The sequence below is a fragment of the Polypterus senegalus genome, chromosome 13, assembly GCF_016835505.1.
Source record: "Polypterus senegalus isolate Bchr_013 chromosome 13, ASM1683550v1, whole genome shotgun sequence".
NCBI lineage: Eukaryota > Metazoa > Chordata > Cladistia > Polypteriformes > Polypteridae > Polypterus > Polypterus senegalus.
Genome location: NC_053166.1, coordinates 115,727,082 through 115,749,938, shown reverse-complemented (window position 1 = coordinate 115,749,938; position 22,857 = coordinate 115,727,082). Strand labels below are relative to the sequence as shown.

The window sequence follows — 22,857 nt, the reverse complement described above, 5'->3', positions numbered from 1 at the left end:
ACGGATTAATCATTTTCCCATTATCTCTTATGGGAAAAATTTGTTTGGTATACGTCCTGTTTGGTATAAGTCAAAGGTTATTTATATATATATATATATATATATATATATATATATATATATATATACATACATATATACACACACACACACCTAAAGGATTATTAGGAACACCATACTAATACGGTGTTTGACCCCCTTTCGCCTTCAGAACTGCCTTAATTCTATGTGGCATTGATTCAACAAGGTGCTGAAAGCATTCTTTAGAAATGTTGGCCCATATTGATAGGATAGCATCTTGCAGTTGATGGAGATTTGTGGGATGCACATCCAGGGCACGAAGCTCCCATTCCACCACATCCCAAAGATGCTCTATTGGGTTGAGATCTGGTGACTGTGGGGGCCATTTTAGTACAGTGAACTCATTGTCATGTTCAAGAAACCAATTTGAAATGATTCGAGCTTTGTGACATGGTGCATCAGAGGATGGGTACATGGTGGTCATGAAGGGATGGACATAGTCAGAAACAATGCTCAGGTAGCCTGTGGCATTTAAACGATGCCCAATTGGCACTAAGGGGCCTAAAGTGTGCCAAGAAAACATCCCCCAAACCATTACACCACCAGCACCAGCCTGCACAGTGGTAACAAGGCATGATCGATCCATGTTCTCATTCTGTTTACGCCAAATTCTGACTCTACCATTTGAATGTCTCAACAGAAATCGAGACTCATCTTCAACTGTCCAATTTTGGTGAGCTCGTGCAAATTGTAGCCTCTTTTTCCTATTCGTAGTGGAGATGAGTGGTACCCGGTGGGGTCTTCTGCTTTTGTAGCCCATCCGCCTCAAGGTGTTGTGGCTTCACAAATGCTTTGCTGCATACCTCGGTTGTAACGAGTGGTAATTTCAGTCAAAGTTGCTCTTCTATCAGCTTGAATCATTTGGCCCATTCTCCTCTGATCTCTAGCATCAACAAGGCATTTTCGCCCACAGGACTTAATTGATTGCTTAAATCACCTTTCTTTCCCATTCTGACATTCAGTTTGGAGTTCAGGAGATTGTCTTGACCAGGACCACACCCCTAAATGCATTGAAGCAACTGCCATGTGATTGGTTTATTAGATAATTGCATTATTGAAAAATTGTACAGGTGTTCCTAATAATCCTTTAGGTGAGTGTGTATATATATATATATATATATATATACACACACTAGCAGAATACCCGTGCTTCGCAGCGGAGAAGTAGTGTGTTAAAGGAGTTATGAAATAGAAAAGGAAAAATTTTTAAAATAACGTAACATGATTGTTAATGTAATTGTTTTATCATTGATATGAGTGTTGTTCTCATATCTATCTATCTATATATATCTATATATATATATATATATATATATATATATATATATATATATATATATATATATATATATATATATATATATATATATATATAAATATATCTATATATACAGCAAAATACCCGCGCCTTGAAGTAATGAAAAAGAAAAGGAAACATTTTAATAATAACGTAACATGATTGACATTGTCATGAGTGTTGTTGTCATATATATGCCTGCCTAAATGAGTCACCCTCGCTTCGCTCTTACTTTTTTACCGTTCATTTAATCATGGCTAGTGGCGGAAAAATTATAAAATGGAAGGAGGATTACACTGAGTATGGCTTTACCAAAACAATTATTGATGGCAAATTGATTATTCATAAAGCTTGAATTGGTGATCTGTTTTTCTGTGTTAACCTCATATTTTTTCATACTTCTTCTCAAACCAAGGTGGTGCGAGGGTAAAATGAATCGGGATGCGCTGATCAATGTAATCGGTGTACCAGGAAATCATGCATTGACAAAAGCTCCCCTTTGCTTGTAATGCAAAGTGTGATTAAATGCATTATTTTTTAACGCGTTATGGAGCACATGCATCGAAGCTTCTCAGCTGTACTTGTGCTAAGAAAAGGAAAGATTTTAAAAATAACGTAACACGATTGTCAATGTAACCTTTTGTAAGTAGTGCCTGGAGGATTCAGTGTGGAGAAACTCTAGAGAAAGCGTGTGTATTAACTTGTGGATTTTTCTGTGAGTATTTGGTGGCAGTCTGACGAAGTTGCTTCGGAAGACGGCGTTAGCCGCGGAGCTCAGCTCAGAGCGAAATGAGATGAATGGGAGGGAGATGATGACGTAACTCCCCCACCCGCCTTAACTGTCAATCCCCCACAAACACAGTCTCTCAGAATTTGCATAAGCACACCTCTTCACCTACAATTTTAACTTAGTTACAAAGTGATCAAAACTCTCGTTTATATCCCGCGCCCTCTCATTAAACTTGTATCCCGCATTACCTGTGGGCATGTGAAACGCCAGCGTAGCCTGTCTATGAACTTAATTTAAAGTTTAGGTTTACACCTTGCTTTCTTTCCGAAGTAGCAGCACTCATGAATATGGTAGTATATGTCACTCGCTCGCTTCTTATTGTTTCGCTGCCTTCTCAATTATATAATGCATGTTTTCTTAAGCGCTTTTGGAGGTCTTCCTGGTTTTCACGCACGCGTTGACAGTCAGTTCACGTGATTACGTGGGAGGTGTGATGATGTCACACGAAACTCCGGCCCCCACGTCATTCCAGCTCAACTCCATTACAGTTAATGGAGAAAAATACCTTCCAGTTATGACCATTTGTAAGTAAGCTGTAAGGAATGAGCCTGCCAAATTTCAGCCTTCTACCTACACGGGAAGTTGGAGAATTAGTGATGAGTGAGGGCTTTGGCTTTTATTAGTATATATATATATATATATATATATATATATATATATACACCAGTATATATATTGGTTGATTAGATAATTGCATTAATGAGAAATTGAACAGGTGTTCCTAATAATCCTTGAGGTGAGTATACATATACTATGTGTGTGTGTATATATATATATATGTGTGTGTATATATATATGTGTGTGTATATATATACTGCTCAAAAGAATTAAAGGAACACTTTTAATCAGAGTATAGCATAAAGTCAATGAAACTTATGGGATATTAATCTGGTCAGTTAAGTAGCAGAGGGGTTGTTAATCAGTTTCAGCTGCTGTGGTGTTAATGAAATTAACAACAGATGCACTAGAGGGGCAACAATGAGATGACCCCAAAACAGGAATGGTTTAACAGGTGGAGGCCACTGACATTTTTCCCTCCTCATCTTTTCTGACTGTTTCTTCACTAGTTTTGCATTTGGCTACAGTCAGTGTCACTACTGGTAGCATGAGGCGATACCTGGACCCTACAGAGGTTGCACAGGTAGTCCAACTTCTCCAGGATGGCACATCAATACGTGTCATTGCCAGAAGGTTTGCTGTGTCTCCCTGCACAGTCTCAAGGGCATGGAGGAGATTCTAGGAGACAAGCAGTTACTCTAGGAGAGCTGGAGAGGGCCATAGAAGGTCCATAACCCATCAGCAGGACCAGTATCTGCTCCTTTGGGCAAGGAGGAACAGGATGAGCACTGCCAGAGCCCTACAAAATGACCTCCAGCAGGCCACTGGTGTGAATGTCTCTGACCAAACAACCAGAAAGACTTAATGAGGGTGACCCAAGGGCCCCATGTCCTCTAATGGGCCCTGAGCTCACTGCCCAGCATTTGCCATAGAATACCAGAATTGGCAGATGCACCACTGGTGCCCTGTGCTTTTTACAGATGAGAGCAGGTTCACCCTGAGCACGTGACAGAAGTGAAAGGGTCTGGAGAAGCCATGGAGAACATTACGCTGCCTGTAACATCATTCAGCATGAGCAGTTTGGTGGTGGGTTAATGATTGTCTGGGGAGGCATATCCATGGAGGGTCACACAGACCGCTACAGGCTTGACAAAGGCACCTTGGCTGCCATTAGGTATCAGGATGAAATCCTTGGACCCATTGTCAGACCCTATGCTGGTACAGTGGCTCCTGGTGCACGACATTTCCTGGCCTCATGTGGTGAGAGTATGCAGGCAGTTCCTGGAGGATGAAGGAATTGATACCATTGACCACCACACTTTCCTGACCTAAATCCAATAGAACACCTCTGGGACATTTTGTTTTGGTCCATCCAATGCCACCAGGTTGCACCTCAGACTGTCCAGGAGCTCAGTGATGCCCTGGTCCAGATCTGGGAGGAGATCCCCCACAACACCATCTGTCAACTCATTAGAAGCATGCACCGATGTTGTCAGGCATGTATACAAGAACACAGGGGCCATACAAAGTGCTGCGTACAATTTTGAGTTGCTACAATTAAATTTTGGCAAAATGGACTAGCCTGCCACAATTTTTTCACTCATTTTTGGGGCGTCTTTGAATTCAGGGCTCTGTAGGTTGATCATTTTCATTTCCATCAAACGATGTGGCATCCTTTCGTTCCTAACACATTACCCAGTCTATATCAGTATAGATATCCAGGAGGATTTCTTTTTCCCATTGAGATCTGATGTGTTTTCAAAGTGTTCCTTTAATTTTTTTTGAGCAGTTTATATATATGTATATATAAATATACACACACACATTCATTTTTCTGTAACATTCCCCAGATTTGTGCCTTGAGACAATTCCTTTGACTTCATGCTTGGTTTGTGCTCCTGACATGAACTGTCAACTGTGGCACCTTATATAGACATGTGTGTGCCTTTCCAAATCATGTCCAATTAACTGAATTGACCACAGGTGGACTCTAATTAAGCTGCAGAAACATCTCAAGGATGATGAGGGGAAACAGGATGCACCTGAGCTTAATTTTGAGCTTCCTGGCAAAGGCTGTGAATACTTAAGCACATGTGATTTCTCAGTTTTTTTATTTTTAATAATTTTTGCAAAACCCTCAAGTAAAGTTTTTCACATAGTCATAATGGGGTGTTGTGTGTAGAATCCTGAGGAAAAAAATTAATTTAATCTATTTTGGAATAAGGCTGTAACATAACAAAATGTGGAAAAAGTGATGCGCTGTGAATACTTTCCGGATGCACTGTAAACTGCGGTAGTTGCAGTAATCACCACGGTGATCATTACCTTCAGCATGGACCATTTGTTTCGGTCTTCTCTGTGTTCCGGAAAATTATCAATAACCCCAGTTGTGCTATTCATTAACTGTTCACACTACTACCTTCAGGAAAATTATACCACAGCAACAGTTCCCAGAACAGCAAGCTCTGGAACTGCTTCCTCCATTGAACTTTTCACAATACTGAACTCTACACAGTGACTTGTAGTACCCCTTATCAACACCTAGTTGATGTTGCTAATCCATCATCTGCATATCCAACTGCAACAGAGCATTACTGTGTTGTTAGTATGCATTGTACAGAACAAATTTAAGAATCTGTTTTTACTTACATAATGTTTTAACTTCCATTATGTCATTATTTTTCCAGTCTGTGACTGGTGAATTGATATTTAAATATATTTATTATATCTATAATTCATTGAGTAAATATTGTTCTACTACTGTTGACCTTAGAAACAAGTGGGTCATTCTCTTGTATTCGTGTTAAGCAATGTGACAGTAAATGTTAAGAAAGCTTTCAGGTAGTTATTGACAATTGGATTTCCACAAGGTGGTTAAGGATCCAGAGAAAGAAAGACTGTAATGAGCCAAGTAAAATGTCTACTTACCACTCCAAAGGGTAGTTCCTGGTGCAATGGGTCATGAGGAAGGTACTGAAGGGGCACTGACTGAGGCATTGCTGGTGGGTGATGGGCCGAAGGGTAAGAGAACCCTCCAACAGGGTGCTGGTCCCCCCTCATTTCCACTTCATTTTCTATCCTCTGTAAAGGCTGAAAGAGAAAATAATGCCCAGAAGAGATTAGCTGATAAAAATACATGTTCTATTATCATTACACCCTCTGGATCTGGCTGAGCCATAGATTATTGTCCAGTTTATGCTTGGTGTTTTTATATTACGTATATACATACAGTGAAACCTTGGACTGCGAGTAACTTGGTCTGTGAGTGTTTTGGAAGACGAGCTAAATTTTTTTATAAATTTTAACTTTATAAAAGAGTGAGGTCTTGCAATACGAGTAGTGCAGATACGCTTTACATGGGGACTGTGGGTAATCGTCTCCCATGCTCGTTCTCAGTCGGCATGCCTCACTTATATAGTCAACATCCATACGAGTGTATAATGTTTACTATAACATTGTGACCACGTGTGTGTGCTGTAACGTGCGAGTCCCTGTCATGCAAAAACATGAGGCCGAGTCTCAGTACTTTAGCAAAATCAGCTTTATTCAACGTGACACAGGAACAGCATGGTTATTTATTGTAGCGGGATCCACTGCTCTCTTACACAGAGACACAGCAATCAGGCAGGGTTGTAACCCGGTTAGTGGCTAAGTAATATTGTGCTCTTGCATTTATAATGTTCCTTGCATCACCCATCGATGACAGGCGCTTATAGCTTGACCGCGATTTTTTTTGATACACTTTACTGATATATATATATATATATATATATATATATATATATATATATATATATACTGTATACACACATACATAGGGTATGGAAAGTATTCCTCACCCCATTCAATTTTTCACTGTTATATTGCAGCCATTTGCTAAAATCATTTAAATTAATTTTTTCCCTCATTAGATAGATAGATAGATATTAACCGCCATGCTTCACTGTGGGGACTGTATTGGACAAGTGATGAGCAGTGCCTGGTTGTCTTCACACATACCGCTTAGAATTAAGGCCAAAAAGTTCTATCTTGGTCTCATCAGACCAGAGAATCTTATTTCTCACCATCTCAGAGTCCTTCAGGTGTCTTTTAGCAAACTCCAAGATAGAACTTTTTGGCTTTAATTCTAAGCGGTATGTGTGGAGACAACCAGGCACTGCTCATCACTTTTCCAATACAGTCCCCACAGTGAAGCATGGCGGTGGCAGCATCATGCTGTGGGGGTGTTTTTCAGCTGCAGGGACAGGACGACTGGTTGCAAACGAGGGAAAGATGAATGCGGCCAAGTACAGGGATATCCTGGACAAAACCTCCTCCAGAGTGCTAAGGACCTCAGACTGGGCGAAGGTTTACCTTCTAACAAGACAATGACCCTAAGCACACAGCTAAAATAACGAAGGAGTGGCTTCACAACAACTCTGTGACTGTTCTTGAATGGCCCAGCCAGAGCCCTGACTTAAACCCAATTGAGCATCTCTGGAGAGACCTAAAAATGGCTGTCCACCAACATTTACCATCCAAACTGACAGAACTGGAGAGGATCTGCAAGGAGGAATGGCAGAGGATCCCCAAATCCAGGTGTGAAAACTTGTTGCATCTTTCCCAAGAAGACTCATGGCTGTATTAGCTCAAAAGGGTGCTTCTACTAAATACTGAGCAAAGGGTCTAAATACTTAGGACCATGTGATATTTCAGTTTTTCTTTTTTGATAAATCTGCAACAATTTCAAAAATTCTTTTTTTTGTCTCTCAATATTTGGTGCTGTGTGTACATTAATGAGGGAAAAAAATAATTTAAATGATTTTAGCAAATGGCTGCAATATAACAAAGAGTTAAAAATCGAAGGGGGTCTGAATACTTTCCGTACCCACTGTATATATATATATATATATATATATATATATATATATATATATATTTTTTAAAGTTGCCAAAAAAAAAAAAAAAAAGATTCCAGTGAGCCAACAGATACCAGTGATTTTGTTAGTTACAGTGAAGATTTTGTATTAATCATTCTCATAGAAATATTTGTGGGTTGTGAAACTAATTATCTGAGTTTCCATTTTTTCTTATGGGGAAATTCGCTTTGATATACGAATACTTCGGATTACAAGCTCATTTACGGAATGAATTATGCTCATATACAGTATATGTAATACTATCTGGTGCCCAAGATTTACATTCCTCTGTGCCTTATAACATTGCATAAATGATATATATATAAACAGAAAATCTCTGAAGAAAAATACATATTAATGGAGCATGATCTTGACAGTCAGAAATGATATTAATATTTGTGTGTCAACCAAATAATGAACTTTCAAAGACAAATGAGGAATAAATATTAAGATTGTTATGTATAATAATGAAGCAAAGCTTGCATCATACTGTTCTTAAAATTATTTAATTTGCTTGCAAGAACAGAAAATGACAAAAAAGGAAATAAAATGACAAGATAATAAACATTTTTCTTCTCATCATTTCAACAATGTTCAGAATCTGTGAAAATAAATATCTAGGTGAATCTTTGTGCTAGATAAGTTATGTATTTAGTGTGTATGCATTCTCAGTATTATATGAGATGATTCAAATTAAATTACAAGGTACAATGAAAGAGTCTAAATGCCCAAAGAAATCCTCTTGCATGTCATTTTCCACATCACTCTGTTGGGAATTGAGGTTTAAATGGTGACATTCTGAACCTAATTTCATATGACAACGCAAAGGGTGTAAGTGGAACTAAAGTAAATGTATGAACAGAGTGCAGCAGCAAGTGTTCTGCAATGTGAAATACTGCTATTGTTATCAACAAACGATTAACCAAACAAAAAGAAATACAATTTGTTGCACTGACATGCTTTGTTAATTAAAATGTCAAACTGTATCTTGATAGCAGATTTTACAGTAGTAAACATTTTTTAAAAGCACCACGAAAATCTTTCCAGATAAACAGAGTTATAACAAAAACAATTAAAAACAGATTTAGTTCATGTATGATTAGGGAGATTGGACTTCCTGTTAAAGTTAAATGGATTACAATGATTCAGAAAATTGATTGAGTTTGTGGAGGTTTTAGTGGTGGTTTTTAATACTTTCACAAAGCTCAGGAACCATAGCCCTTTTACCTTGGTGCTACTTCCATTAGGTTGAATTCATGCACTTCAACATTGCTTTATATTTTATAGTAATTTTCTGTTGCTTTAAATACCTATATTAACATATGTGATGTTAATAATTACCTACATTTTATTTTGTTACCATATAAGTATATTATTTAGTACAGTTTTGTATAAATGTGTAATGGTATATTTCACTTGATTTTAATTGTGACTTAATAGCCTGACAACAATTAAAGCTGAGATGTAAATAAGTATGACAATACATTTCACATGTATTCTCCTTCTCTGTTTAATACAGCAGAAGGTATTACAGCTTATTTATTCAGTTAGGTTTTTTTTTTTTTTGTACCGCATTTTTGACATTGTGTTACAAATTTATTACAGTATTTTACTGATAATGTAAAATGTTATATTTTTTCACTGTACTCAGGCTAGCATAGTAACAACAAATTGAATGTTCTGTTATTGAGTTGTGGTCTTAATCAGCTAAACTGTAAAAACTGAAATATATACACTGTTGTGCATACTTATGTTGAGATTAATAGATCTGCAACATAACTAAAATGCTTATTAAATACCTAATTCAACACAAATTAGCTAAGTTTGTACCTGTGTCTCTATGACACATACTAGAATTACAATCATAGGAACTGTAAATAGGAATGCTTGTAGTCCACATGTTCTCCATAAACAAAAACATTTCTCTGCCAGTCTATGAAAAAAGCCATTTTAGACAAAATGAGCAAACATTCTATTCTTCAGGTTGTCAACCCACTGGTATGGTTGACTATGGAGCACTCTTGAGCATTGCGAAAATAAGTTAAATTCCATTTCATTTTAATGAATATTGAAAATCTCTTATCTACGTCATGTATAAAGTGTGCTGCTAAGACCAGATATAGTCTAAAATACATATGCAAAGAAGGTGTCAGTTGCAGGAATGGTGTTTATATGTGTGGCTGTTCTAACATCTCAGAAACAGCTACCCACCCAGTGTTTTTCACAAAGACGATGGTGTGATAAAATGTTCAGTGAATGGAAGTTTTATGGGTAGGGGAAAAAACTAACTTTTATAATCAGTCAGGTCAGAGAAAAATGGTTATATTATGTTCAAGCTAACAGAAAGACCAAAAATACTCAAATTAGGGAGACAGATTTAGACCACATTTCATAAGCTGTAGCTGACCCAGTTTAACTGTTAAAATAAGACACCTTCTTAATGACACAGAAAAGAATGCAAAAATGCATTTTTAAAAGAATATGTATTGTATTATACATACAAGAATTTGTTTTCATGTTAAGGGAATATCTGTCACAAACTGTTGTCATCAGTAGTTTAATTGGTATCTTTGATGTTTACCCAGGTTAGCCATTTGTCCCCTCCAATTGTTTTTTCACCATTCTTAACAGTATTGGGGATCTTTTTGGCTTAAGTCCATTCTTGTCAAGTCATTTGATACCACCTACAACCATATCCTCTTTGGCCTTGCCCTCTTGGTTTTAAAGCTCTCCATCCTCCACTCTTCCATCTTTGGGAACCTCTTCAAACAATCATCTTTTGCCTTTAACTCTACATACAGAAACTGCCTAAGCCTGGTTCTCTTCGGCACAACACCTATTGCTTCAACAAGCCTTTCTCTCCGTTCTTTACATCTGTGTGTTATATTCCATGGATCACTACCATGGAGCAAAGCTTTACCCTTCAATGCCATAGAGACACCATCAGCACTCAGAACAGGGGACAGCTTCCAGAAATTCTTCACATACACATACCAATCTCATACACCTCCCAATCTGGTTATCACTGCTGTGCCCACACCTTTGCCTACACTCAACATGTCACTCCAGGAGCAGAACTTCCTTACTTTCTTCAAAACTACTCCACTGCGGACATCTACAATTAAACTTACTACATCAGCATTCTGAATCACTCTCACACATTTTCAAGCAAAAGGCTACCCTTCACATTGCTACATCTTTTCTGACAAACCACTGGGCTAAGTTTTTCCTAATGCCTCTACTACATGCACACAGCGCTGTTTTCATAATATCTAGCCCCTCCACCTCCAACCATCACCTATGTCTTTCCTATATTTACCTTGAGGCCTTCGCCTTCCAAACCAGCATGCTACCAAAACAATGTTACTAGCATTGAAAATCTCCAACAGTAAACCATTAAGCACTTAAGGTACCACCACCTGTCCTAAACACCAATTTCATTTCCTTATTATTTGGCAGCTAATACAGTGACATCACCTGAGGTACTGTAAAATGCTTTATTCACTTTTGTTGAAAAACACAAGCATATCAACATGCTATACGAGTCAGCTGCTTGTGCATATCGTTAGAAACAATTTATAAGGCTGGAAACTGAGAACAGTTTCAAGAATAGGACCAATGTTCTGTGTATGTTCAGGCAGCCTGTAACCAAAGTTAAGATACACGTTAAGTCCATCATTGATTGGAAATTGCTGAATATAAAACTCATGCTACCAAGACCCAGTCCACTGATGGCTTAATGTTTTGTATGTTCTTTATAAACACACAAACACTTTTCTTGAGAGGCTCCAAGTCTAGATAGTAGCAGTTAGTTTTTTGTCAAAGCTATCAGCTGTACATCTAGCATGTGGATTGTGCGTCTCTGGTATCTATTATTGCATTGTCATCTATGCAGTAGCTCATTACTGCAATACAACGCTTCAGTTATTAGGGTGGTCTACTAACTAGTTTGGGGTTGGGGTTGGTTTAGCTCTTGCACCTTCTTTGAAAAAGAAATTTTGTGATTTGACTGGCAGCTGAATGCCTTACATGTTCTCACTAATTCTTTTTATGGCTAGTTTCAGATATGGCTTTTTTCTTGAAAGTCTACAACTGAGGGCAGCATCCTGGAGTCATCTTTTCACTGCTGAAGGAGACAAAATAATTTAGTGTGCCCTATTTAAAGAAGCTACCAAAAATGAAATTGAATGGTCTCATAGCACACATAACCTCAGGCTGGTTCCTCAAATCTGACAGTAACTGTAACCAGACCTCAATCTGCATGTTTGAAATGATGTGGAACAGGAGGTTTGCTGTATGAAAGTTTTACGGAATTTTGATAGTACTGAATCAGTATGGACCAGAGTCCCAGAGAAGTGTTTCCAGCATCTGCTTAGATCCTTATAATAATAAAGAAAAAACTTAAAAATGCTTTGAGTCACAAGAGATTTAATTTAAAGTCTCAATTTTGAGAAAAAAAAAATGCCGAAGACAAAAACTGGCTTTACAGTAGGTGTCAACATGTAAAGAATGAAAAGTACTCACCATGCGGGGGTGTTGTGGCTGTAGTGGTACAAATTGGCTCAGAGGTGCTAGGTGTGGTCCCTGGTGAGGTGGAACAGGCGGTGGAGGATGCAATATAAAATGTTCACTGGAAATCAATGGTGGAAAGGCTTGATATGACACCGGCAAATGCTGCATTGTGCAGGCCTGAATCAGCTGTAGAGAACAGTGAAGACAAGGAAGATTACATTTAGGCAAGTACCCATATTTTTCACCTAATAAACATTATACTTTGTAATCTAGTAGTCAGATAGGAATTACCATCACTTGGCTTAAAGACCAAGCAGAACAGCATTTGTTTTCCCATTATTAAACCCATCACATCCCCAGAACTCCATAGCCTCATGGTTGACTTTAATTTATTTATTTTTTATATCCTTTGTTTTTGTACAAATTCAGATAACTTTATTTTGAGTATGAATGTGCACTTACAGAAAACAAATAAATAAATAAAAAAATATCATTGAAATCCCCATTTTCTTTTTGTGTTTACTAGCCAAACTTTTGCTTATTTATGCACTGGGGTGAAAAGGATTGGTTTTATATATGCCATTCATAGAAGTTGTCACATGAAAAGTATATTAAACCTTCTGAATTTTTGTACGAACTTCGGCAATAAAACCTTAATTTTTTTTGCCATAAAGTCAATCTCACAGTAAAATATTGGTCCAATTTTTCATTCAGAACTTTGTCAACCTCTTTAGGATTAAAGCCTGAATTTTGATTTAGTCATTCGTAAATACTAAACTTCCTTTATTTCCAGCTATATTTTGAGTGGTTAGGATTTGTTTCCTGTTCCTTACTACTTTTAGTTCAGCATTAGCCTTTACATTTTTCCTATATAATCATGTACTTTAATAACCATGTTAAAGTTTCTGCCTCTTTCCTGATTTACTTATTCACTTAACTGTTCCTGATCTCCAAACAAATTTAGCACAATTCAAAAGACAACCTGAGTAAACAAAATAAACAGTCTTTAAATAATAATTTAATTTATTGAGGAGGGGGAGGGGGGAAGGTTACTAACACATATCACGCATTAAAAGTAAATGTCTCCCTAAAATAAATATCTGGTTGTGTCATCTTCAGCAACAACAACTGCAATCAAACACTTTCGATACGAGAAGATCAATCTTTAGCATCGCAGACGAGAAAATTTGGCCCACTCTTTTCTATGGAATTGTTTTAATTCAGGTTCTTGAGTAAACTGCCCAGTTAAGGTCTAGTCACAACATCTTAATGGGGTTGAAGTCATGACTTTGACAAGGCTACTCTAAAACCTTATTTTTTTTTCTTCCCAGACATTTAGAGGTGTATTTGTTGTTGTGCTTTGAACTGTCATCTTGCTGCATAATCTAATTGTGCTTGAGCTTCAGATCATGAACTTATGACCAGCCATTCCAGTTCAGTACTTTATAGTAGAGAGTAAAATTTACTCTTCCCAAAATTACGTTAAGTCACTCAGGTCCTGAAGCGGCAAACCCAAAATTACGTCAAGTCACTCAGGTCCTGAAGCGGCAAAACAACCCCACACCATTACACTACCACCACCATGTTTGACTTTAGGCACAAGTTTGATTTTTGACTCATTACTCCACAGAATATTGCTCCTAAAGTTTTGGGAGTATTTAAGGTGTTTTTGGCAAATGTCAGAGGAACCCTTATGTTTCTTTTGTACAGCAGTGGTTTTAGAATTTTACAACTGTCCCATGGATACTATTTTTGAACTCTCTCTCTCTCTCTAATGGTAGAATTATGAACATTGGACATTAACTGAGCTGAGAGAGGACTGCAGTTCCTTAAATGTTCTTCTGTGACACCTCGGTTAAGTTTTCTATGCATTCTTGAAATAATTTTGTTTGGCTGGCCAACCCTAAACAGATTATCCACTACTCCCAAGTTTTCAACATATCGAAAAACAGACTCTCAGGGTTGCTCACTGGAGTCCCAGTGTTTTAGAGATTGCTTTGTAACCCTTTACCAATCAGTACATTTCAGTGACTTTATTTACTGGGTCTTCTCATATTTCTTTTGATCGAGGAATGGTGTACCTAATGCCACTTGTTGACACCTTTTAGACAACCTCAGATTGCTGGAAAGGTTCCGTTTTAGTGATGCAGGACTAGAATTATATACTTGTAAGTGCTGGTGAATGTTTTCCCTTCACTAAATCAAGTGATCATTTAATAATAAAAAAAAAGGTGAATGATTTAAGGATTGAAAGATACTTTAAGACAGAGAAGTTTTTATCTGTGGCACGTCAGCACGATAACCACCTTTATCCTCCTCCTCAAACGTATGCAACTTTCAATGTCTGGAAAACATTTGGGATTACTTAGAGATCTGTATATAGACAACGTCTTTGCATCCTACAAGTGATTACACTCCAAACTTAACCTTCCAGCAACACATTTCTTTCAGTACCTTCAAACCAGAAACTTTGTTAAACAAAACCCGGCCAACTTTCCTCACCTCCCACCTACTTCTATTCCGGAAAAAATATTGATCAGTCTTGAAGACTAAGACAGCATCTCTGTGATATATAAAAACATCTTAAAATCCCTTCCTTTCAAGGATCCCAGAGTACAGTGGGAAAAGGATCTCTCACTCAACATTTCGCTAAAGGACTGGGCACAGTATTCACTCGAGCTCCATATGTGCAAAGCATACAATCATTCAACTTAAAATCATCTATCCAGCACATCTGTCTTGTTTAAAATTGTCCAAAATGTTTCCAGGACAAGATCCAACCTGCAAACATTGCAATCAAGTTCCAGCCTCATTGGGTCATACGTTTTGGTCATGTACCAAATGAACATAATTTTGGACCAAAATCTTTAAATGCCTTTCAGACAGCCCTGGTGTCACAATCTGTCCTAATCCACTAACAGCTATGTTTGGTGTACTTCCAGATAGATTTAAAGTGGAGTAGGATAAACTGTAATTGCCTTTACTTTGCTATTGGCACATAGACTTATCTTGCTCAACTGGAAGAATCCTAACTCACCTCTTTTCAGTCAGTGGGTAACTGATAATGATATACTACTTGAAACTGGAAAAAAACAAATACTCGCTTAGAGGATCTGTGCAAAACTTTTAAAACCTGGCAGGATCTAATTAATAACATTTTAGAATAAGCATTTCAACTGAGGAAGTGGATTATTTTTTTTATTTTATTTACGTACTTATCTTTTCAACTATTAATGTTTCACTCTGTTGGCCTAGCTCTATTTCTCATGGAGGTTGACTGGACTTGAACCTAGTTTTGTCAAATTTGACTTGCCTGTATGGAATGTTGTTTGATTTTAATAAATTAAATAAAATGTTTAAAAAAAAGTAAAGGATGATGTTCAACTGCAATGCCAGTTAGGTGACACGGAAGAATGGGATATATCCAGACCCCTTAAACCTTGGGGAAGAATGCACTAAACAACTGTTTGGAGAACTCTGTCTTTTTAAAAGCAATGGATTGGGAATGCAAAATGGTACTGTTTAATGACTCTGTAGTCCTAAGGTAACACTTAAATGCTCATCTGAGGAATAATGAAGATAATATGCTGACATAGCTGGGCATGACTGGAAGGAACTGTGTGCCTGAGCTTAACTAAATCAATTAACATTTGTGTTAGTTATGGAATTGTTTATAAGGAACACCATGTTCAAATATAAGGATAATTGTAATTTTACCTGGCATTGTATTATGTTGGATTAAAGATCAACTAATAACTTTGGAATTGTGCCATCTGTTTTGAGACCCTATTTTCGAACACTCAAGTAAAGACATGTGGTCAGATGCGAACTGTTTACAACATGGTGGTAAGCTGGCACAGATGAATGTAGACCTATTTAATTAGTGAGGGACGCATTTGTATGCTTTACATTGGATTAAATACAACTTTATTGTCATTGTACAGGTACAACAAAATGTAGCTTAGTATCTAACCAAAAGAAAAAATAGTAGTCTTAGGTGCAATAGACAGTGGACGCAAATAGTACATTAACACTCAACATTCAGTAAGGTGCAATAAGGCAGCATACAGCTAAGAATATTTATAGTATCTATATGATATTTGAATTTACAGGTAGTAGTATGTAAAAGGAAGAGTATACAGATGTGAATAATGGTCAGTAGTACAGATATATGGTATGAATAAATATAGATATATGAAATATTTTTTATATACAGAATAGATATAACAGGTGAAAATATACATAGAGTACAGTCAAAAGTTATTGATATTTAGAAAGATCAGCTATTGAGTGGTAAAGGTTGAGAGTTCCTGAGCCTGTTGGTATGGGACAGAATGCTCCTGTAGCACCTCCCTGAAGGGAGAAGGTTAAATAGTCTATGGCAGGGAGTATGAGGCATCCTTGATGGTGCTGCGAGCCCGTCACAGACACTGTGTATGGTGCAGGTCAGCAGTAGTTGGCAGCGGGATGCCAAAGATACCCTTGGTAGTTTTCACCATTCATTGTAGGGCCTCCTGTCAGCTACGGAGGAGTTGCCAAACCACACTGTAATGCAGTTTGCCAATATACTCTCAACAGTGCAGCGGTTAAAGTTCAAAAGAAATCTGAGGGGAAAGGCAGACTTTCTTTAGCCTCCTCAGAAAGTAAAGTCATTGTTGCTGGGACTCTGTCTGCTACCTTTAGATAAGGATCCTCCTCTGTAGGCTGACTTGTCATTGTCACTGATTAGTCCTATTACTGTAGTGTCATCTGCAAGCTTTATGATGGAGTTGGGGCCATATAAAGGGATGCAGTTATGGGTGAAGAGGGACTAGAACAGTGGACTGAGTACACAGTGCTGTGGAATACCGGTATTCAGGATCAGGGTAGAGGATGTCTGGTTGTTTAATCTGGCAGACTGGGGTCAGTTGGTTAGAAAAATGAGGTATTCAGGATCAGGGTAGAGGATGTCTGGTTGTTTAATCTGGCAGACTGGGGTCAGTTGGTTAGAAAAATGACTATGTATTTTAAGAAGTGGTAGGAACATAGGGTGACACACAAAAGTGGAGGACAATGCGCAAATGTACTGTAGATTATATCATATGCCGGAGTTGTAAATCTAAAGGTGACTGAAAAGAGCAAAGTGTTGGCAGGGGACATTGTAGTTAGGCAGCATAGAATGGTGGTCTGTAGGATGACTGTGGAGATCAAGAAAAGGGGGAGAGTGAGGGCAGATCCAGGGATCAAATGGTAGAAGTTGAAAAAGGAAGACTGCAAGGCTGAGTTTAAGAAGGAGGTAAGATGGGCACTGGGTGGCAGTGAAGGGCTTCCAGATAGCTGGGCAACTACAGCACAAGTACTAAGGGTGACAGCAAAAAAAGGTGCGGAAGAGATTGGAGAATAAGAAGTAGGATAGCCAGAGAAATGCAGAAAATAGAAAACAGTACAAGTAGATAAGGTGCAAGGTGAAGTATGACAGTGGTGAGATCTGCGGTAGGAGTGACGGATGCATTCAATGTGGAGGTGCGATCACATCAGAGATCGGCTCTGAGCCCTTTCTTATTTGCAATGGTGATGGACAGGATGACAGATGAGATTAGACAGGAGTCCCTGTGAACTATGATGTTTGCTGTTGATATTGTGATCTGCAGCAAGAGTAGGCAGCAGGCTGAGACCCTGAAGAGTTGGAGATATGCTCTAGAGAGAAGAGGAATGAAGGTCAGTATGAAAAAGACAGAATACATGTGTGCAAATGAGAGGGAGGTCAGTGGAATGGTGAGGATAAAGGGGAGTTGGCAAAAGTGGATGAGTTTAAATACTTGGGATCAACAGTACAAAGTAACAGGGATTGTGGAAAAGAAGTGAAAAAAAGTGCAGATAGGGTAGAATGGGTGGAGAAGACTGCCAGGAGTAATTTGTGACAGTTGGGTATCAACAAGAGTGAAAGGGAAGGTCTACAGGACAGTAGTGGGACCAGCTATGTTGTACAGGTTCGAGATGTTGGCACTGACCAAAACACAGGAAACAGAGCTGGAGGTGGCAGAGTTGAAGATGTTAAGATTTGCATTGGGTGCGACGAAGATAGATAGGATTACAAATTAGTATATTAGAGGGTCAGCTCTGGTTGGACAGTTTGGAGACAAAGTCAGAGAGGCAAGATTGTGCTGGTCTGGACATATTCAGAGGAGAGATGCTTCGTATATTGGGAAAAGGATGCGAAGGATAGAGCTTCCAGGCAAGAAGAAAAGAGGAAGAGGACATGCATGTGATGGGTGTAACAGAGCAAGATGAAGAGGACAAGAAGATATGGAAAAAGATGATCCGCTGTGGCAACCCTTAATGGGAGAAGCCGAAAGAAAAAGAAGATTCTGAGGTCTATCAACACCAACTGGCACCAACCATAGAAGCCACTGATGGATACCAGCAATAAGAGAAGCTGTTAAGTAGAAGGTGGAAGCCTTACATGAAAGGTTAGCAGAAAGGTTTCTAGAATTAGCTGCTATTAAACAATAGTCAAGATGACAGTAGCTGTAGTGGTGGCAGAAACATAGGTCAGTCACGGCTGATCCTTGGCAAGGGCGGATTTACCAATGATTGAAACTGTGAATCAAAACCCATAGGTTCAGGATGTCGGCATTCAGGATATGAGATAAAATGTCCAAACATGAGATTATAATTCTATTCTGGAAAAAGTTACTTGCTGTATGTAGCAGGGGGAAGAGCAGCAAACAGCGTGTAGAGGAGTTTAAGTACCTTGGGGTTTTCATTAGTGAAGTCAGATGTGATGTTAAGATTGACTAATGGATTGGTAAAGCGGTAAGACAGAAAAAAGATGCAGTGGTGATGCAAAAGTTTTGTTCTCAGAAAAAAGCTCCATCAACCACTCATTGTACATTCAGGTCCTCACCCATTACCATGAGGTACCGGTAGTAGGTAACAAAATGAGCTCATGGATACAAACAGTAGAAATGAACTTTTCCTGAAGGGTTACAGAGCTCACTGTCTGCAATTGGGGGAACTGATAGTATAGGAGAAGTGAAATAGACCACCCCTTTGAATAATTCCTAAGGATGGTACAGAGAGTGCTGCTAGAAGTAAGCAGTCATGTTTGGCACGCTCAGTCAGTTGCTACCACAAAACATGTAAATTCAGACAAGTACATGAACAATATTATTTAAAAGTATGCTGAGCAATAAAACTGAACAAAAAAAAAAAAAGCCTTCAACTTTAATAGCTAAAACTTAAACAGTAATGACAATCAGTATGGAGCTGACAATGTTAAATTTTTGTACTTTTGTGCTTTGGTAGGATGATCTGCACAGAAAATAAATTTTATGTTTATGTTAAAGTCTTCTGTTTATACAAATGTTATCATAAAAATGTAAAAACATTGTAATGCAAACTGCAGATTTTAATTCAGAGTTTAATTAGTGCCTTTCAGACCAATCGTGTCATCACAAATGTAGAGGCTTATTGAAATTTTATATCTTATACTGCTGCTTTTTATTTTACATACTCCAAGTCTGTATCCACCCATTATGTATTTCCTTATTTTCTATGGAGTTATAAGCAGTATAATTTCAGCTCTGCACCATAGGAGTTGGTCTCAAATGCATGCAGAAGCCCCTGATGCAAGGTTCTATTTGAAGAGATGTGAACAACGTAATACTTCTTACTGAAAGTAACACTATGAACATATATTTTCTTCTTGCTCGGTTTTCATTTAGGGATGGTGAATGAGGGGATGTTATAGAAAAGGTAAAGATGGAAATATTTAAAACACTTCACTGACACTTCAGCCTTTCCTTTTCAAACTCACAGGAGGCGGAAGGCAGCAGAGCAGAGAGTGCTGTCCGCTGAACATTACCGAGCATGCTGGGAGCTGCTGAGTGTTGCACCCTGGGATTGGTTGGCCGGCATGAATTGGGAAACCATGGGTCGTCACCGTAGTAACCGTATATGAAATTGGGACTGGTCCCTGATGCATCTGTAACAATAATAGAAAAAAAAATAATTCATTAATTTAAAGCATCTGTCAAATATGCCACAATGCCATTAATGAGTGATGTTTAATAAACACATGTATATTATTTTTGTGATGAGATTTAAAACAAAAAGTATAATAGTATGTACATAAAACTGGTTTTCTTTCAAACTTCTCTTGAAGACATGCATAATGAAGTAACTAGATGCACAGAGCATTAAATCTTAAAAAGAAAAAGTCACAAGCCTTGCTAGTCCACTTTACAGTGTGCTACGTTCATCTAAAGGATTGCCACAATAGACCAATTTTCACATATTCTCTCTACTTTCTTTACTTAGCTGAACAATCCATTATTCTCACTGACCCACTATCCACAGCCCACTGGAGGCTTACTTACTCAGACCTTGTGTGAACACTGGCTCTTACCAGGAATACAGAACATATGAGTGAAATGTGCTAAGCTACCTCCTACTTACTTGTCACAAAGCAGTGAAACCTTTTAAAGAATAATATAGTTTTTCTGTCACTTTTCTCTGTTTCCTATAGGCCCATACTGTACAGAATGGTGCTGACAGTCATTTTAAGTCACAGCTGAAAGGTAATCTGTGCTTTCATTTAAATGTAATCTTACTAAGCATTTGACCTTTACAAGTCCCTTAAACATTCAATCATGGCCCATATGAAGCAACACTGATTTATAATGAGTAGTACAGCAATCAATCAATCTTCATAAAAATTGTTTAAGAAAAAATAAACACTACTGTTTAAAAGAATTACTTTAAATTACAAAATCTATGTTTAAAGGCTTGTATTATCATAACATATCTGCATAACTTAGAGGAAGCTGTAAATATAATAGAAAAACAATTGGTAAATAATAGTTGGCACATATGAAAAAGTGAACCCAGGCCTTTATTAATCTCAATACTTTTTATTGGGGGCAAATAATTACCAAATCACCTGAACAACATGAACATTTGAATATTTATTTAAACACGAGTAACATGGCATAGTTGCAGTTATCAGAAAAGTTAAAGAAACCCCTTTTCATTTATACTAGAGTGGACTGTGACTGTATTTGGAATAGCTTTGCAACCCCTCCCGGATGCACAAGCCCTAATAAACTTTTTTTCTGAGAGCCACTGTAGGCTCTTCTATACTAGACATGATGTGTTATAATAATATTGCAAGAAAAAGTTTTCTGCATTAACTGGTCAAAAAGTGTGATCTGATCTTCATCTAAGTCACAAATGTAGTCAAACACATTATACTTAAGCTAATAATGCAAGGACAGTTAGTTACCTCTCATGTGTTTAAAAAAAAACATCAAAGTGTATTGTGGAAAAAGTAAGTTTACTCATGGATTTAATAAATGGTTGAACCTCCTTTGTCAGCTATATCCTCAAGCAAGCATTTCCAGTAGCTATGGATCAGACCCATACAATATTCACAAGGAATTTTAGACCATTCTTCCTGTTTCAGCTTAGCCATATTCTTAGGATGTTTGCTGTAATCGACCCTTTTGCAGTCACTCCTCAGCATCTTGTTTGGGTTAAGGTCCAGGCCACTACAAAAGGCACATTTACTTTGATGCTTAGGGTCAGTATCCTGCTGCATCACCCAACCTCTACTGAGCTTCAGCTGGAAGACAATGAGACATTATTTTGTAGGATACCTTGATAAACTCCGGAATTCATTTGCCCTTTGGTGAGCATTGCAGCCCCAAATCATAACGTCCCCTCTACCATATTTCTTAATTGCAGATGTATTCAGGTTGGCATGCAGTGCCCTTTTTGCACCATATGTACTGCTACATATTCTTCCCGAACAATTCAACCTTAGTTTCATCAGTCCACAAAATGTTTTTTTCAGCACTGTTGTGGAGAGTCAAGGTGGTTCTTTTCAAACTTCATGGAGTGATGTTTTTCTGGAGAGCAGTGGCTTTCTCCTTACTGTCCTGACATGGACACCATGCCTGTTCAATGTTCTGCCTCTGGTAGACTCATGAACAGAGATTGTAACCTGTTCCAATGATTCCTTCAAGCTTTTAGCTGTTACTCTAGGGATTGTTTTTTAACCTCTTGCACCTTTTGAATCATCCTGGCTGAGCGACCACTTCTATGGAGAGTGGCCATAGTACTAAATTGTCTCCAGTTATACACAGTTTGTCTAAATGGGACTGAAGAATAGCTGAACTCTTTAAAATTACTTTGAAATACTTTACAGTTTTATGAAAATTAACAATTCTTGATGACAGCTTAAAACATACAAGACTTGCTTTTGTTTGCCAGCTCCAGACTCCAGTTAACTTTTGTTGAAATCATTAGCCTTGGGGTTCACATACTTCTTCCAAATAACACTGTAAATGTTTGAATGATGTATTCAATATGTACAAGAATAAAATAATTTGTATGTCATTAGTTAAGCCAGACCGTGTTTGCTTATTATTGTATCGTAGATGAAGATCAGACCATATTTTAAGATAAATCTTTACATAAAAAGTTTTTTCCAAAGGGTTCACATACTTTTTCTTGCCACCATACAGACTTTTATGAATATGCATTGACCAAGTTTCACATCCTTATGTTAAGCTAGGTCATTTAATTACAATATGCTAATCATATACACTTTGTCTTGGTATATAACATACAAATGAACATAGGAAACAATAAAACAAGAGTTTAACATTTTATTCACAAGATTATTCTTATTTAACTATTTATATTTTTGAACTGCTTGCATCCATTCCTCTAAATTA

General features: G+C 37.7%; 1 protein-coding gene across 4 annotated transcripts in view; it reads right to left on the bottom strand.

Moving 5' to 3' along the window:
* The window catches only part of rnf44 (ring finger protein 44), a 170,706-nt gene that overhangs the window by 17,618 nt on the left and 130,231 nt on the right, over window positions 1-22,857 (bottom strand). For 3 of the 4 annotated variants that reach the window (XM_039776484.1, XM_039776482.1, XM_039776483.1), the window contains 3 exons: window positions 19,935-20,102; window positions 12,149-12,322; window positions 5,655-5,816 (listed from right to left, as the gene is read on the bottom strand). In XM_039776484.1, the coding sequence (XP_039632418.1) occupies window positions 5,655-5,816; window positions 12,149-12,322; window positions 19,935-20,102 (504 nt within the window). The remainder of the gene's footprint in view (window positions 1-5,654; window positions 5,817-12,148; window positions 12,323-19,934; window positions 20,103-22,857) is intronic. The other variant, XM_039776485.1, reaches the window with a different exon arrangement.